Below are 16,126 nucleotides of genomic sequence, written 5' to 3' on the forward strand. Positions count from 1 at the left end.
AATATTTAAATAACTATACATAAATAATAACGATAATAATAATCAAATTTTTTGTGTTGTTGTCCTAGAAATATAGTAAACACATCCCCAGAGACCCTGAATGGTCTACTTTTCACACACAGGTTGAAACATCATAAATGTTTAGGCCATTTTCATAGAAACATAAATAACCAGGCACATATCTGTCAGCTTTTCAGAAAACAGGGAAAACAAAATGTTGCTACACCTTGGATTTAAAACACAACAGGCCAACCTCAGTCTCCCCTTCGGTTTCCACTGCAGAATGGAATCAGCTTCAATGCTAACGAGGGCCGTGCTACTGAAAGTTAAAACGATGGCAAGCTCTGGTTTTCAAAAAATGCAGCTGTTCTGCTTCGAGATGCATTGTGTCATGTTACATCATTACAAGCCTAATCCCGGCATACAGCATGAGCCAATGGACAAATCTTTACAAATGAGGCCACCACACACACACACACATGTATTTATAATTAGTCGGGACACACCACACAAGCACAATACATGTATATACTGTTGTATCCATGATGATTTTTAAGTTTGTTTACACTGCCTTACCAGTTATGGATCTGACCCCCACTCAAGGTCTAGATTCTTATTAAAGACACATATACTGAAAAAAAGAATGTATGCATGCTGTATGTGCTGAAGAAACCAATGTTCATTACAAACTGCCATTAATACACATGTATATTGTATGAGGATGTACAGAAATACTTACAGCACAAACGGCTACGTAAACAGACCAGAAGCGAAACATATGAGCTATAGATCTGATTTCAATCATGTCCTTGGTGATTAAAGATACATATACTGAAAACAAACTCATGCCTGGCTGCACTCGGAGCCGTCTCCTGAATATTTTAACGGTACACATGAGAGGCCGAGCACTTGGAGCATTGGCCCAGCCGCCGTGGCTCTCTCCTCCCTCCATCCACGCCTCGGGTGCCGTTTCCACGGTAACACCAGTGTCGGCTCTCATAAGAGCGAGAGGCTGTTGATGTGAGTGTCCTGGTCCAGTGCGCTCTCTCCGGCCTCTCATCATGCCTCAATTTCTATTTCTCTCCCTCTCTCCCTCCTACTTTCCTTCTCACCCTCCACTCTCTTTCTCCCTCTCTCTATCTCTCCTTCAATGACTTTGCTTTTCTCTCCCCATTCTTTCACAGTTTCTCTCACACTCTCTCTCTACCTCTCACTCTCTTTCTCTTTCCCCTTCATGCCCCCAGCTTTCTTCCTTTCTCTGTCCTTCTTCTTACTCCTCCACTTACAAACAGTGCCTTAATCCCTATTCTCTACACTGAATACAGAGTGTCATTATAAGGAATATAATCTAGATATTTTTATACATTTAGTAGGCACATCATCATACAACAGTACTCATTCTGATGCATCACCCAGTGCATTGTGGGTATTTCATGTCTTGTTGTTAGGGGATATTTGTACAGTAAAATACACTTGTCATTTTCCACTATTTTATTCAGACACCACACCATTGATGGATTGAGCAGGTACTTTGGTGATAAATTCATTCATTGTCTGTAACCGCTTATCCAGTTCAGGGTCCTGGTGGGGACACACACACACATGCACTCACACACGGACACCTAGGGACACTTGTGAGTGGCCAATCCACCAAACTCCTCACAGACAGTCACCTGGAGCAGGCCTTGAACCAACAACCCCAGGACCCTGCAGCTGTGTGACAATGGCACTACATATATTTTATTATTGTATGTTTTCATTTTTGTTAAAAAAAAAAAAACCTTGAAACATTTCAAAATTATCATTTTCATTCAAACTCTGCTGAAATACCTTGAAGTGATGAATCATTTCCATAAGAACTACATAATAATCAAATAGTGAGGCCTGAGATTTCAAATATATGGTATGCCTCAATCAAATGTCCCTCCTCTTCTTAATCCTGCTGGGTGTGGATCAGGAGGTCAAGGGAAGGCTAAGAGAGCCCCCTTCTAGCACAGTGTGAGATGAAGAGAGGGCACAGTAGAGGATCAGCCTTAAAGAGCAAGGCAGAGGCAGAGAGGAGGAGGCTGAGTCACATCTGCTCACTGCACACAACCACAAACCCTTGAAGGCATGGGAAACCCACACCCACTTTACATCTCAGTCCCTCTTATGGATAAATCATCACGACAGAGCTAAAAAATATATATATTTTCTCTATTAAATAAATATGTCCTTGTAAAAGGCACTGACGCACTGAAGCTTGTCAGACACACACCATGCACTAATACTAACGTATGAAAGGAGATGGCTGTGTTCACATTACAAACCTTATTGCTGATTTAATTTGGACTTGCTTTGCTCATTCTGTCCGAGCCCTGGCACGGAAGAGCAATACGAGGATATGACACCATTATCTCAATAAATCGTGTCATGGGCATGGGTTGGGTGTGGGCTATAGGTAAATCTCAAGCTTCATCCCAGGTGTTCACTTCATACTAATTGTAACTAGTGTTTTGGTGTGTAGTATGTAGCATAGTTACAAGTCTCAAAGTTGAGCTCACTAAAAAATCCACAATGCATACTTAACACCAGTCAATTTTTGAGTATGGTAGTGACATTGTTGTCCCACAATCCAAGTACATGCCCTACTCCCTACATAGTGCACTTCACAGATTATAAAACTAACACTACTACACACAGACAGGCCATGAGTGAATGCCATGAACTGTACTACACTGTGACATTTCTCAGATTTTTTTTCCATGTTTTATATGCCCCAGCTTATGTCAAATTTTAAATATCAAGTGGACAAAGTATATGTAATATATGCCTACTGAGTACATAGGAACATCTGATTATCCGACTTCCTAACTGCTCAAGTTTAATTGGAAGAAACAGGTGTCATTGTGTTTATAAACCAGGCTGGATCCATGTTCCTTTGACCCTGAAGGCCTGTATGCTGAAATGTATTGGCTTAGATAGCTAGCAAATAGCTAACTAGATAGATAGATATCTAACTAGATAGATAGCTAGATAGATAGCTAGATAGATAGCTAGATAGATAGATAGATAGATAGATAGATAGATAGATAGATAGATAGATAGACAGATAGATAGACAGACAGACAGACAGACAGACAGACAGACAGCTCATAGATAGATGGTCTTGGTAAAGTCATCCTCAGTCTAAATGCAAAGCTTTTGGACCCTGGCCCATATTTATATATAAATATAATTTAAAACACATATCTAGTAATAGAATATTTGCTTCACAACTGGAACCTTCAGGTTCAATATATATACACAAGAAACACTAGTGTGCTGCTAAGAAGGGCTTAGAAAATGTGTTTGAGGCTTGGAATTCCATTACAGAAGCAGCAGTGATTATGCATTAATAACCTACAAAGCCAAAGCCATTCACAGGACCCACAAAATACAAGCTTGTATTCATGTGCATACCCTCCATACTCAGATGGTGCGCCAGGGATTTCTAATTGTTGTTGTTTTTTTTGTTGTTGTTGTTTTTTTTTAAAGGTACGATGGATTCATGCTAATCCTTTAGTAAACAGCTTGAATCCCAGATGGGTTCCCATTTTCAAACGTGATTTGCAAGAAGGAAAAAAAAAAAAGACAACAACCCTCAAGCTACACGCAGTGGCTTTATGACTGTTATATTATATTGCTTGGATCCAAGACCACTGACAAAACACAGAACAGCGATGTGTCATTAAAAAGAGGTTTAGTAAGGGCTCCCAGCTGGAGTAGGTGTCTAAACTTTCTTCCTGTTCTCCCTGTTAATTTCAGGATTCGGAGAGTGCATAATTGTTCCTGTTCTAGTCCCTGAAGTAACTCAGTTTCTAAGAGCATGTTTCGATGTGGCACTACTGTTTCTCTAGGGTCTTTAGTATTATGATATTACATAACAGATACAGTGCTAGAAACAACTTGACAGTTCATATTCCAACTGGAAAATGTGAATAGACCTTTGCTTTAAAGACACTAATGCATATAGTCTGTCAAATTTAATGCCATCTTAGTGTCTGCTGTCATTAGATGCCATCATTAGCTACTGCTACACTGTAAAAGACTGATTTGGAGGTTTAAGTCTAGTAATTTGCCAGTAATCTGGATTTTACTGAATAATGAGAACAGAACGTGACCTAAATTATAATTTCATTAACATACTGTCTGAACGCCAGTGAACTTGAGCCTTTAAAAACAACTAGTTTATTTTTATTTATTTATTATATATTTTTTTACCGTGAATATTTCTTTACATTTAACTTATGTTTGAATTATGAGTAAGAAAAAATATATTATAAAATGAGATTTTAATGAATAATTAAATTGCGTCATGGGGGCATAGAAAACTGTGTGTGTTTGTGAGTGAGTAAGTGAGTGAGTGAGTGAGTGAGTGAGTGAGACTGACCCGTCTGGCTGGTGGTGACGTTGACGGACACCAGGTGTCGGGGGCTGGGGCTGAGGTCAGACACACCGTTCAGGGCCTCAATGCTGAAGGTGTAGTTGGTCCGAGGCTGCAGCTCAGTAACAAGAACTCTAGGGTGGGCCAGGCCAAACTGCCGAGGGTTAAAGTGAGGGCCGCTACCACAGGGTACACACCTCTCCCCGGTCCCACTGGCTCCAGAAGCCCCTTCGCCTGAGCACTTCTTGCAGTGGACGCTGTAGGTGACGTCCCCCCTCCCACCACTCTCCCGTGGTGGACTCCACTCCAGAGTCACTGCCGTCTCGTTCACTGTGGTGATGGGGTTGCCAGGTGCTGACGGAGGTCCTGATACACATACACATATTTGTTTTGTAACACTTGACTGCTTATCATCTTCAGTATATTAAGCATTCAGGACACCACACTTAAGAGCTGAGCTTACTTGTGCAGGCCATGGAGCGAGGATCAGTCTCGGCTCTGTAGAAGCCCCTCTCACACACGCACTCGGAGGCCTTGTCCTGATGAGAATAGCTGTGTGGTGGGCACTTCACACAGTACGCATCCATGGCAGAGGCTTTGTAGAAGCCAGATCGACAAGCTGAGAAGAAAATGGGGGAAAAAAAAACAATAGTCGTCCGTTAGAAAATGTGGGGCAGTTATACAATTTAAGATGTGAGAGGGAAAAAAAGCACAACAGAGAATACACAAACTGACGATGTAGAGTGCTTCAGATTGGACTGGACCGCAATGAACTGTAAAGAAAAGAAGAAGAGAAAGCAAGCCGGGTCTAAATAAGGACTGCAGAGGCCCGGACGCTGCTCAGATCTAATTCGAGGGAAGCTCTCGGCTCAGTTCTCGTCCGATTGTGCAGCGAAGCATAGCTCATGGCTGGCTGTGGGGCTGGGGATGGGGCAGGCACGTGCCCATAGAGTGCCCGTGTTTATGCGAGCAGAGCTTGGGTTAAGTGTGTCCTCTCTGATTGGTCTGTGTGTGTGTGCGCGCGTGCATTAGAGCACAGCACCTTCGGGACAGTGCGCCAGACTCCCATACTGCCCACAAAACTAAAAGCAAACCCTTTATTTTTGCAAACACGTCTCAAACATGTCACTTCTCATCAAGCACAGCATGCTGCCTCCACAGTGGCTGCCTTCCTTATTTCAGGGGTCGGGCACTGTTCTGCTGGCCTCTTTAATGGCCAGGGAAACAGGTGACGTACTGCTGCTGCTGCCGCCTGCACTCCACAGCTCTGCTGGGTCACCTTGGCCCACTGGCAAGTTTCTCCACATTTTTCTGGCCCTCATTCCAGTAGCATACAGTGCCAAGACTCAGTCCTTTAAACTGTTATTGTACTAAACTCTTTAACACTAACTCTCATGATGTTTCTCTTGATGTTGGGATTCTTTTAAAAAAGGCCCACGTGTGGCAAACATCAGCAGTAACTGCACATAAAACCACCTTAGTATGACATGATCAGAGAAACGTTATGCCATCAGTGGGAGTATATATATATATATATAATAAACAAATGATCTGCATGTCTACCCTTTTCCCATGGCTTTTGACATGTACTTTTAAGTGGGATTTGTAATAAAATATCCCTGTAAAACCATCAAATGTATCAAAACAGATCAGAGGGAGGAACACAATACAGGCAGTGGACTATATAAAGGGTGTTTCATAAAGTACGCAGTTTTTAAAAATGTAATAAAACACCCAAAATTGAAGCATTATTTAATTTCATTCAATATATGCTTCAAATTAATAATGAAAAATGATATTGATCATATGACCACCACCACTTTCTCTGCAGGCAGTCAGTCTTCGCCGTTTTGCATGATCAGTTGGTTTCAGCTCTTGTGTCAACTGAATGTTGTAGGGGTGCATATGAAGATCTTTTTTCAGTATTCGATGCACAGCAGATGTTGACATACCCAGCTGTTGTGAACGACGGCGAAGCGACTTCACGGGGCGCATTTTCACACTGCCTTGCACTACTGCAATGTTGTGTTGTGTTCAAATGTTACGGTTTCGAACTGGGCGATTTTCTGGTTGCAACTGACCCAGATTCTTCAAATTTCTGTACCAACCTCGAAACTGTTGTTGCGGTACGGGCATTGCCACATCCAAAGATCACACAAAGTTTACTGACAGTCTCTGCGTAGCACTCCCCGTTTTTGTAAGGAGTTTTCACAATAAGAATGTGTTGCTCGATAGGGAACCACTCCATGGCTACAAAATGGAAAAACGACCAATGATCTTCTAATCGGAGTGATAACAGATAACGAAAATGGTAAGAACAGTGTTGACAATCTTCAGACAAAAAAATGTGTACTTTATGAAACACCCTTTATTTATTGACATATATACGGACATATCTGGCTGCTGTATGATTTGTAAAACTGTGGTATAAATATATAAATATATTTATCCTCTAGTTGAGCACAACAGGTGCCACACAACTCCAGGATCTCGGCGTCCTGGGATAAATGCCTTGGGGGAAGGGGGGAGGTGGTAATGGTGAAGTGTTGCAGTGTCCTCTTTCAGTCTAAAAGCACATTGCACATAGGTGGATTGGCTGTGTGAAATTTTCCACAGCTGTGAGTACGTGAGTGACTGGGTGAGTGTGTGATAATCCTTCTCCATTTTCCTGGGTTCCTCCAAAACCATCTTTGACATTCTCACTGATTATCACTGACCATTTATCTTTCTCGGGTGAGTCAGTTCCTGTCATCTTTCATGTTCGTTTGCACTAGCAACAACCCAAAATGACATCAGTCAGGTTTTCCCTTATTAATAACTCTGTGGTAAATTACAGAACACTATGCGAGTGAAGTCTTTTACATGTACAGTAAGTATATGCACAGTCAGCTCGGAATGGATGGAATGGACATTGCACATAGTACATACATTCACTCCAACATCTTCTGCTTTAAAATCAATCATGAACTTGATTTTAAGTTTAATGTCTCATTTCTTCACTCCACATTTAAGACCGGTGGAATGGGAGAATAGGCTGGATATGAGGCAACCTTCTGTTCACAACAAACCTCAAAATACACATCCATTTATATGTAGCTAGAAACAAATATAAGTGTTGTACAGAAGAAGAAAAAAGTGCATACTATTTTCTAGGTTTATTACTGTATAGGACACAAAAAATCTTGTTTGATTACACGGTGGTGCAGCAGGTAGTGTCGCAGTCACACAGCTCCAGGGACCTGGAGGTTGTGGGTTCAATTCCCGCTCCAGGTGACTGTGAGGAGTTGGTGTGTTCTCCCCGTGTCCACGTGGGTTTCCTCCGGGTGCTCCGGTTTCCTCCCACAGTCCAAAAACACACGTTGGTAGGTGGATTGGCGACTCAAAAGTGTCCGTAGGTGTGTGAGTGTGTGTTGTACTGTGAGGGACTGGCGCCCCCTCCAGGGTGTATTCCTGCCTTGCGCCCAATGATTCCAGGTAGGCTCTGGACCCACCGTGACCCTGAATTGGATAAGCAGTTACAGATAATGAATGAATGAATGAATCTTGTTTGCCTCTTTAACTACTTTTTCTGAGTGCTGCTAGTATGAAAGGCTTTATAAAAAGAAAACCCATAACTGACAGGCAAATAGCAACACAGCCAAAGACACACTCTACACTACTTCACCAAGAAGGCTTTATGAAAGATTAAAGACAAGGAAATTTATATTAAATGCTGTAATCTAGTCTGAAGCCACACAGACCACCACAAGTAAGACCACAATTACAGAACTAAAGGCTCGGTTTTATTGTCTGGTAGTGAGAAATAACACAGTTCTTCACTCTTCACAGTCTATGGCAAAACACACTGACTGAGTTTTTCCAGTCTGAGCGTTCTCCAATAATTTATGCAATAAAAAACCATCCAAAGTAGTAAAACTGTCAGCTACACTTGCCAGCTAAATCGCCTATCTCTTTCAATTAACTGTTTCACAGTGCTTTAGCTGCAGTTTTCTCATGTTTGGAGAGCCAACTGTGAACATAAGCTCTGTACAACACCTACATATTTCTTTCCCTTATTTAACACAATTACACACGCAGACCTTTTATCCCTTCGTGCCTATAATCACTACTTTGGCCAGAGCTTGCTACTAACAGACTTACTGTAATATATCTGTAATATGAAAACGTGAACGCTCGCTGACCTAAATAGTTTCACGCCAGTTCCTACCTCTACAGGCTGTAATGTAAAGTTATGGCAAGTCCCAGCCCTCCCATCAGTAACATAAAGAAAGCAGGCTTTAAATCACTAGATCTCTGGTTCTTGATCTTGTTAGTACACAGCTACATCAGTTGGAAAAAAAAAAAAAAAATATATATATATATATATATATATATATATATATATATATCAGTTAGTTCAGACATCTGCTTTAAAATCCCAATCTCCAAACTGTGCTGCAGCTCAGAGCGTAGCTTGCTAACCCCTGCATACACCACTAAGGGCACAGAGACCACTTTGCAGAGGTGGTCTCATTTCAGGTACAAAGCTGACAAAAAGAACTGTGGCGTTGTCAGGTGCCTAGTTGCTGTTAGTGGGCTGTTTAAGTGCTTTATTTTTAGAATAATTCATATATTTTGTTTATTCTAAATTAAATGTTTAGTTTGAAGTTTTTCAGACAAATGTATATTTATTGGAGCATAAATTGTACTGCAGTTTTCCAGTGACTCTGTCGGTAAAGAAACCTGGCCTACAGCTGCTGCTTCTGACCGAAACACACTGCGATTATTCATATGTTTGTTCCAGTGACATGTGGAGAACTTCCAGTAGGACTTTACAATTGGTCCCATACCTCATAACACCAAACGAAATTGGCTGATTCCTCTGTACTTTTTCAGGCCTTCAGTTTGGCTCCTATATACACAACACTGAGCTTTCCCCACTGCTGAGATCAGTAGACAGGGGTGAGGTTTTTAATCCAAAATTATTTTACATACTGGTATTTACATATATGGCATGGAAATGCAGTCTGCATATATGAATGTACATATGTCCTGACATTGCATAAAAACAAGTGTAAGTGTGTGTGTGTGTTGCGGTTTTCTAACTCCTCGCTTCCTGCTGCCAAATCTGACAGACTTTAGAAACCTTGGCCTCTTGTGGAACCCCACCAGCCTGACGTGCCAATGCCGGCACCTCGGCAACAAGGCCAGCTCTATACGCACCCGTTAGCCGCTAACTATAGAACAAGGAAAGAAAAGAAAACAGCGGCATTAAAAAACACGGGTCCTGGAGAATTGGTTTGACCCTGAACTGAGCGCAAAGGAATTCCTTCATACTTAGGCAGCGTTTGAGTGTGGCAGTCACGGAAGGTCTATATAAAGGGAAAGGTCTCAAAAGAGAGGCTTTGACTGGAACTGTTCCACATTTTCCTAGAGGGGATTTCAGCATTTTGTCTTTTTCACTATTTCTAGAGCAGCTTGTTGAGTTTGGACCTGTCAGGTTTCTCAAGGAGCGAACCAAAAATACGAGGCTGTGGATGCCACACTCGCCACAACTAAAAGCAAGAAGTCAGTGCACATAATGACACAGCTAGGTCTTTAAAAATAAACGTGACACCAAGCATTCCACTGAAAGTTTTGATTCATCACATAAAGATTTCAGTTATTGTCCTTCAAAGCATATTTCTGGGGCCATGGAGCACAAATATTAAAAGATATTATGTCAGTAAAAGAATAATAAAATAACAGACGAAGGATATAATAATAATTAAATATTAAAAGACCCACTACAGGAACATGACCGTTTGTATAAACATATTTTACAAAAAACAATTATGATAATTGTTCTAGGACATAACAGGGGTCCTCAAGGTGGAAAACTGAGAGAAACACTGGCTTAAAAGTGCCATTTTTGCGTGGAAACTTGTTCAAAGTTTGTAGAACCTTTACATAATGTGTAACAGTGATGTCCATCCACGCTAAGAACCTTTCAGAAGCATTTCTTTTTTTAAGAGCACAGCACAGAAATCAATCTGTCCGACAGCATCCCTCTCTGAGCACCTCCTCTCCAAAGTGCCGTATCGACCTGAGAGCCAAGTTTCAATCAAGCCGAGGACTGAACAATAAAAGGAAAATATCTTGACCAGATGAGAGATGGCTCACTTATCAAATATTTAGACGCATGTGGTTGGTGCATCTTTGATCAAAGTAATCGATAGATTTTAAGTGTGATGTTTGAGTCCGAGGAGATTGCGAACCTGGCTTGGGAACGGCGAGAGAGGGAGAGTTTGTGGTTGTGGGTAATAAAGAAAGACACTGAAGGGACTGAGTGGGTTTAATGCCTGCGCCATTGGGATGAATGGCTGAGGGTGTAATTCTTATTCAGATCACGGCTTCTAGTCCATAATGAATGAGGCAGATCAATAGACATCAACCTGCCACCTTGACAGTTAGTCAGCAGAGAGGATCCCTATCATAATGCACACACACACACACACATACACACAATAAACAAGTCTAAACTCCCTATACATTAAAAACCCTTGCAAACTGTTTGAGAAACATATCTATTGGTATAAATCAGTGAAACAATATCGATTGTTTTAAAATTTAAACCAAACTCTAATGAAACAATTTTGAAAAAAATCTGAACATTTAAAAGGGTCATATGTTTAAAAATGTGCATGGGCACATTAATTTGGGGATCTGGAACATTTCGGAGCACACACTATAAAATAAGGCCACCACGTCTGTTATTTATGGGCTGCCTATGTCAAATAACATGGGCTAAAATGAGTTGTCCTGATATTGCACTGCTTCTTAACTACAGTGCAGACACTTTACAATTGCCCCACCTCCTTGTCTGAGTCTCTCCAATCCCAGCACAGGGCCTGTAAATGTAGCAAAATGAAAACAACGTGTGTGGAGAAGATGGATAAGATTACCGACTGAATATGGAGTAAAAAATAGGTTAAAGAACAGCATAAATGGATTCTGCTCCTTGCTCCTCACTCCTGGGATGTCGCGCTGAACTGAGCTGTGGCTCATTCTCATTTAAAGAAACCGTCATTGTGAACAGAGCTGTTTAAAAAAGGGGAGAACACTGCTGTGGTGTTTGATCTTGTAACTAAAGCATGTGACCAACATTTTATTGGAAAAACGGGTATAATGTGTCCTACTTAAAGGCACCAGCGATATGAAAGTGTCCAACAAATAAATACAGTGGAATTTGAGTTCCTCACTTGTGTTTATTTATAGTCAGAAAACATTTCTTACTAATTCAATGAATAAGGTTTAAAACCAAAAGTTGGTTCCCCCCCCCAAACGGTGTTCGGAAACTCTAATAGGTGTCTTCCCTGTGACGTAGATGGTGGACAACAACTCTAGAAGTTGCATTTAATTTAATGCAAAATGACGAAAAGGTGTGTTGTTTTTGGCTGCAATAATTCAATGTACAGTTGGACATCTGTGCACAAATGGCCCAAAGATCCCAAAATTGACTACATTTGGCAACTTTAAACAGGCACTTTTGAAAGGACCATCCGCTTACTCCCTTATCTGTAGCTCATTTCACTGGCGCTTTTCCAACAATATGGGCATGTAAGGAAACCAACGAAAGGTGTTCCAGAGCCTCTGTAACATGGAGGTAAACAGGGTAAGGACACTTACTTTGCCTGTTTTAGTTGGTGTTAGTTATCGTTAGCTTGACTCGCTAAACTCGGTGGCTCAGATTATACTCAGCTACGTAGCTGCATTACGGAGGTTTATAGTGTCGGATGAATTCGAGTTCGACTTCGATCACATTTACAAGAATAACGGTACCTCTAAATTTGAGTTTGGCTTATTGCTAGGCTATTGTCATGAATAATGTTTGTTATTTAGCTATCGCTAGATACTGTCATAACAGTCAGTCATAACGGTGTTTTACCGCGGCGTTGTTCAGCTGTTGTCCACCAGTGACGTCACGGTTGAGTTCAAGAATTTCCGTAGCGAGCTCGGGTTTTTCCGTCAATTTAATAAAATTGTCAGTTTTAAAGCAAATTAAGCTGCTATTTTCATTTTAGTTCATACTTATATATGTCAGTAACTAAAATAATGTGAAATATTCATGGAGGTCCATTAAGTGGTGCTTAGCTTTTAATGTTATCATATGAATGTCTTTAAAGAGGCTGCCAAACTGATTGCCTTCTTACATCAAACACAGCAAATGTGTTACGTATAAGTGTATCATGTAGAAAGCAATATACAAATAATCTAAGAGTAAATGTTATTAAAAAAGACAGAAAGGCTTACTTACATCACACATTTTAACTGATGCCCAAATAATCACACTGATGAAAAAGATGTTAGACACATATCGTCCAGCCAGTTTGATGCTGGGGAAAGCCGGGGATATAGAGACAACTTTAAAACCAAATCGAAGGGTGCTGCCGAGATAACGTGTAGGCCCCATTGTGAATGCTCTTGTTCGGCCGAGACGATAAAGGGCTATTCTACTGTTATGAGAAAGACTGTCTTCGCTTGATGGGGAGGAGATGTGTGTGTGTGTGTGAGAGAGAGAGAGAGAGAGAAGCAGTTGTGCTTTTAGTGATTTATCACAGGCTAATTCTAAATGGACTGTTGAAGGGCTATGGTGGAAAGGGTAGTGGGGTTGGGACGAAGGTTTCTGGCCCCACCAACGGCAGGCAGCACTACTTCCCCCTGAAAGGGGCTTATGTAATTGTTTCCATGGCAACATAATTCAAAAATGTACTGGCACAGTTGGATGGGAATCTTGACACATTCTTTAGGGAATTCGTAGTAAAGCAGCAGTGGCCTTTTACAGTCCTTTACAGTTGTGTGCTGAGGGACATTCACATGAACATACTATAGAGTGAACCAAAAAAAACAAAGGGCTTCCCTTATACACTGTATGTCCAGATGTAGGCAGCTATGGGTAATTTCAGCTGTTTTATGTGCACCCATCGCTGACATAAACACACAACTTACAAACACTGGCCATCCTCTGGAGCAGCTGTACATGCTTTAAGTCACTATCCCCAAAGCCAAGCATGTTCTTGTGGGGTATAAAGCCCCAAGCACTGGGATGTGGAAGAGTGTAACGCTAGAGCAATGGAGATCTATCAGTGTCACACCTCACTAATGCACTCATGGCCAAATGCCATGACATCCTCACAATAACATACCAATATCTAAGGCTTTTTTTGGAGGAGAAGTTACAGCAGAGGAGAGAAATGAGCTACCAATTACAAAAGGCTTTAAAGTGTAGATGAAAACCCTCAATTTAAAAGCAATATTTTGTACATTGTGGAACACGGGAGAACATAACAACACCACTGTGACTCTGTTCAATAACAGCACACAACAGTGAAAATGAGGTCCAATATCCAACAATAATTTAAAATAATTAAAATAATTATCCAATAATAAACTACACACTGGCACCCACAAATATCTATTTTCCCCCCCTTTTAATGTTCACTTCTGCTTAAAGAGGCCAGTTTGATCAATCTGGCACTGTTCCATTCTGGCTCCATTCATCTCCACATCAGTGCCTTCAAACTCCTCAGGCTCTTTTGCCAAACTCTCTCTTCCTCCACTTTGCTTTTGCTCTTTTTGTGCCTTCTGAACTGTTCCGAGCATTTCAAGCACTTCAAACACTCCAATATGGTGCTCTCCAGAAATGAAATGTTCACATGTAAATTCATCTACTTAAAATTCTTATGACTCTGAATTCTAAATAAAAGAAAGTTTTCTTTTTGAACACTAATTCATTGAGTTTATGACACTCCTGACAGCAGAATTTTGCTACTAAAATGTACTGAAGTTTGTGGCCATCGTGTAATAGTTGGTTCCAGTTCACATCACTGAGAGTAAAAAGTGGAAGCAAACAACTCATTATTATTCTTAGTCTATGAGTAAATAACACATTCAGACTGCATGGGAACAGTCATCAAACTGACTCAGTGCTGGGGGCTGAATGCTGAACCGTGGCCATGTTCAAACAAATAGAGAAAATAATAAAATTACACTCTTAAACTTACACATTTCAGGTTTAAGGACGAGCCATATAATGTATTTCTGATGGACTACACTGGTCAGAATGTTAAAGGTGCACTGCAAAAACATTCATTCATTCATTCATTCATTATCTGTAAGCGCTTCAAAGAGTTCAAAGTCACGGTGGGTCCAGAGCCTACCTGGAATCATTGGGCACAAGGCGGGAATACACCCTGGAGGGGGCGCCAGTCCTTCACAGGGCAACAAACACACTCACACATTCACTCACACATTCACACCTACGGACAGTTTTGAGTCGCCAATCCACCTACCAACGTGTGTTTTTTGGACTGTGGGAGGAAACCGGAGCACCCGGAGGAGACCCACGCGGACACGGAGAGAACACACCAACTCCTTGCAAAAACATTATTATTTTATATTTATTTTTTATTTGGATGGTTCATTTGCAGCTTTCTACACAAAACCATTATTCCAGCCAATGTTGTAGTTTTGAAGAAGCGTGTCATAATCACTGATATTGTCTTGTACCTTTATTTCAAATGATAAATTTTGATAAATCATAATTTGATAAAAAATAATATATTATAATAATGATGCTATTAAATCCAGTTTGGGGCCTGGGTAATCCTGTTAGCTTACACATCAAATATTCAGCATGTCGACATGAATAAAGCTGACAATTTATCACAGTCTCTCAACCCCTAAGCTACAGCATTCACTGACAAAGAGGGACAGAGGAAATACAAAAAAAATCCCATTCACACTCTGATAATCTACATTTGGTTGTGTTTTACTAGTAACATATTTGATGTTCCCAGTTACATATATTTAAACAAATATTTGGAGAGATTGCTCTTTAGATCTGTGAGGACTATATTCTACCTGTACCTCTGTTCCTCAGTCTCTTTCATCTTACCCTGTTTAGTTTAATTGCAACCTGATTTTGGGTTCAGCACTTGCACTGCTTTAGTGTATTAAGCTAAAATGGGATGATTCAGGAGCAGCTGAATATGAAAAGCCTAATGCCATAGTCACACTACACGGCTTCCAGAGCGGGATCTCTGTACCTTTCACACTGCACAAGCTGTTTTCTTATAATCGGGAGTCTTTCAGTGTTTTTACCTCCCACTCCACATGAGTGATGGGTGACACAGGGTCACAAATTACACTAGCTTTTACCAGGAGAAAGCCCCGGCGACTTTGTCTGGTGTCCAAAAATATGTTTTGTCACAAAAACACATGAGAAATGATGTGATGTCAAGCATGAGTTGCATGTTTTTTTTTTTCCCAAATCGTACAGAAATGAGCAATACTCATTACATTGCACTGCTTTGTGAAAAAAAAGCATAAGAAGTACAAGTATATGGATGAGAAACGGAATAAGGACAGCAGGGATTGTCACTGTTATTCACTGTTATATATCATTGTTATTGACACATTTTAGAATTGCGATATATATATATATATATCGCAATTCTAAAATGTGTCAATAACAATGATATGATTTGTATACACATTTTCAATATTTTAATATATACAGCATTTGTCACTGCCTGGCGGCCATTACAGGGCACTGATATCAGTTCATTGCACTCCATTTTAAAGTTAGTTTATAAATATTAATATTGACAAAGCCAAGAGGTTGTTGTTTGATGGTGATGTTGTTTTCAGTTCTTGGCAGTTTCTGTGGCTTTTTATTGTTCATGATATAATTATATTGTA

At 40.6% G+C, this 16,126-nt stretch overlaps 1 protein-coding gene across 2 annotated transcripts in view; it reads right to left on the reverse strand.

Annotated features, from left to right (window-relative positions):
• The window catches only part of ek1 (eph-like kinase 1), a 109,565-nt gene that overhangs the window by 47,789 nt on the left and 45,650 nt on the right, over positions 1 to 16,126 (reverse strand). For both annotated transcript variants that reach the window (XM_066646836.1, XM_066646837.1), the window contains exons 4-5: positions 4,869 to 5,024; positions 4,412 to 4,771 (exon numbers count right to left, since the gene is read on the reverse strand). In XM_066646836.1, coding sequence (XP_066502933.1) covers positions 4,412 to 4,771; positions 4,869 to 5,024 — 516 coding nt within the window. The remainder of the gene's footprint in view (positions 1 to 4,411; positions 4,772 to 4,868; positions 5,025 to 16,126) is intronic.

The sequence above is a fragment of the Hoplias malabaricus genome, chromosome 1, assembly GCF_029633855.1.
Source record: "Hoplias malabaricus isolate fHopMal1 chromosome 1, fHopMal1.hap1, whole genome shotgun sequence".
NCBI lineage: Eukaryota > Metazoa > Chordata > Actinopteri > Characiformes > Erythrinidae > Hoplias > Hoplias malabaricus.